Consider the following 2,729-nt stretch of genomic DNA (forward strand, 5'->3'; position numbering starts at 1 on the left):
GCCCACCCCCGGGCAGAACAACCTCAACCGGCCAGGGCCCCAGCGCACCACCAGCGTGAGCGCGCGCGCCTCCATCCCACCCGGGTAAGACGGGGCCCTGGGGGAGGGGGCTGTGTCACTGCAGGCCAGGAGAAAGCTCAGCCGCCCACTAGAGCCCGGAGCCAAGATTGCAGTAACAATGCAAATGGCCATTAATGTAGCACCCTTAAGAATTCACCCTGTGTGGAGCTTTACCTGAGGCCGTAAAGCGTTGCCCAGGATGTATCTCCTGCACAAGGACCTGTGAGGTGAGTATCCTTGCCATCCCCGCGGCACAGGTGAGGTCCCTGAATCACAAAATATTCCCCAAGATGATGCCGTTCACCCCCCAGGCAAGCACTGCGGGTTGCCGCCTCTGTGCTCCTCCGTAGCTAGTTCCTCTGCGTCCCCATTTATTCCCCGGAACAACTCAGCGTTCCCATGGTACAGACAGGGAGACTGAGGTGTGGTGACTTCTGAGGGTCACTCGGGGAGAGCAGAGATTGGCGCCTAGATCTTAGGATTCCTCTATGCACTCTGCTGTCTTAGTGAGTTTGGGGCCTTGGGGCCCATCTGAGTCCCTGAGGCTCTTCCACGGCTGAATCAAGCTTTGGCCCCTTGCCCATAATATTTCCCTGTAATCTGCACCAGAAGTATCACCATCACTTTGGGTTAACTTGCTGGTCTTCAAACTGGGCTCCAGGGACCCTGGGATGACTTGGAATAGCCGCAGGGGCTGGGAGGGGCTGCAGGGAAGACCAGCAAGCGGCAGCCGGGCCCTCTGCCCTCGCATTAGCCAGAGCAGCGCCACCGCTGGAATTCCCTTGTCCAATCTGGCTTTGCCAACAGAAGTTCACGGGGGAAAGAACCCCGTCGTTACTGAGTCTGGAAATCCCTGGGCTAAGGTGCTCCAAGCCCCAGGACTGGGGAGCCAGGGAGCTCCTGCTGGCTGCTCACCCTGGGGCTCAGGCCGGATCTGAGCAGAGGGCCCCGCCTGACCCTCCTACTGAGAGTCCTCAGCCTGGGCCAGAGAGGAAGGAACAGGTGGGTGTGGGCTGTGGTCCTCCAGGGGAGGTGGCAGAAAGGCCAACTCTATCTGTACCACCTTGGACAGCCCAGGAGACTGGCAGTAATGACCTGAGTGCACGACCTTCAGGATCACCACCAGAATCTCCTTGTAATAAATAGAAAGGACAAGATTGGGTAGGATAGGACAAAGTGGCACATAGCATAGTTCCAACAACTTAAAATTCGCATCATTTCTGCACACACTTAAGACCTTGCCAGACAAAACTAATTTGCCTTTGATGAAATGTGTTTTCTTCTTCTTCTTCTCCTCTTCCTCCTCCCACTTCCCTCCCTCCTCCTCCTCCTCCTCCTTTGTATTAGGGACAGACCCTAGGGACACTTTATCACTGAGCCACACCCCAGTCCTTTTAAAATTTTTTTTTAAACTTAGAGGCTGAGTCTCATTAAGTTGCTGAGGCTGGCCTTGAACTTGGGATCCTCCCTCAGCCTTCCAAGTAGCTGGGATTACAAGCCTGTGCCACCGTGCCCAGCTATCACTGGTGAAAGTTTTGAGAGCCATTGTTCTAGGGCAGGCTGGGAATTACTCAGCTTTTCTCACTCAGTATTAATTCTCCAAATGGGGACTATCCCTCATCCACGGAGCTGCAGAAGACAATGCAGTGAGTGTCTTCGTGGAGCACGCAGATGGCCAGGGAGGTGGACATAGGGCCATAAAGGAGTCTTTGGACCTGACCTCTGGAGAGAGGGCAGAACTGGGGGACAGGACAGTACAGGATGAGGGAGTGGTGGTCAGGGAGGACCTCTGAGGAGGGCGCAGATGTGAAGCAGGGCTGTTCCAGGCACATGCATCTCAAGGGGACTTGAAGGCCTGGATGCTCAGGGCAGGAGGAGTGAGGTGGATGCAGGCTGCAGTGTGGGGCACCAGCCAGAGGGGGAAGGACATCCTGGGCAGGACGAGTGCCGAGGGGTGGGTAGGAATGAATCCAGAAGGTTCTGGAGGCTCCCTTGGGGCAGCGGGCGCTGAGGTTCTTTCCAGATAGGGTAACAGAGCTGGTCCTGGGGCCTCCAGAGAGCCCGTGGTCGGTGCCCCTTGCAGTGGGAGCCATAGAGTGCTCTTGAGCTCAAGAGGGCGGTGGGAAGGAAGGCTTCTCCCTGGAGTCCTCCTGGGACCTGCCGGAGGTCTCTCCTTCCCAGCCCCTCTTCGTCCCCCTGGAAGCTACTTCTGACCTTCCCTGAGCTCGGACATTGGCCTGAAAGGCGGGGGCACTGCCCAGGCCTCCCTCCTCCCTCCCCCATAATGCGGACGCTGCCCAGCCTCACCCCAGACCCTGGGCACACAGGCCAGCCAAGGGCCACCAGGTCCGAGCGCGGACAGGCAGACCCACCCCGCTGTGCAGGCCCCGCCTCCTCCACACTGAGCCTCCTGTTGCCAGGGCAACCGAGGCCAGTGCAGCCCCTGGTGAAAAGGGACTGGAGCTGGGGGTGTCTCCCTCCGCACCCTGGCCCCCCCTCAGCCCCTGTCCTCCCCCTCCCTCCGCCTGTGTCCGTGTTAGCTGGCCAAGGCTGTGGGGACACAGTGCCCCCGGCTGAATGGCTTGGACACCAGACATGTGTCCTCTTGTTCTGGCCACTGGAATTCTGAGATGGAGGTGCGGGCGGGGCTGGTTCCTCCTGAGGCTTCA

General features: G+C 58.5%; 1 protein-coding gene across 1 annotated transcript in view; it reads left to right on the plus strand.

Moving 5' to 3' along the window:
- The window catches only part of Dtx1 (deltex E3 ubiquitin ligase 1), a 30,144-nt gene that overhangs the window by 15,268 nt on the left and 12,147 nt on the right, over positions 1–2,729 (plus strand). Inside the window, exon 3 of the mRNA XM_048785669.1 lies at positions 6–84. Coding sequence (XP_048641626.1) covers positions 6–84 — 79 coding nt within the window. The remainder of the gene's footprint in view (positions 1–5; positions 85–2,729) is intronic.

This window comes from Marmota marmota, unplaced genomic scaffold (assembly GCF_001458135.2).
Source record: "Marmota marmota marmota unplaced genomic scaffold, marMar, whole genome shotgun sequence".
In the NCBI taxonomy this organism is placed as follows: Eukaryota; Metazoa; Chordata; class Mammalia; order Rodentia; family Sciuridae; genus Marmota; species Marmota marmota.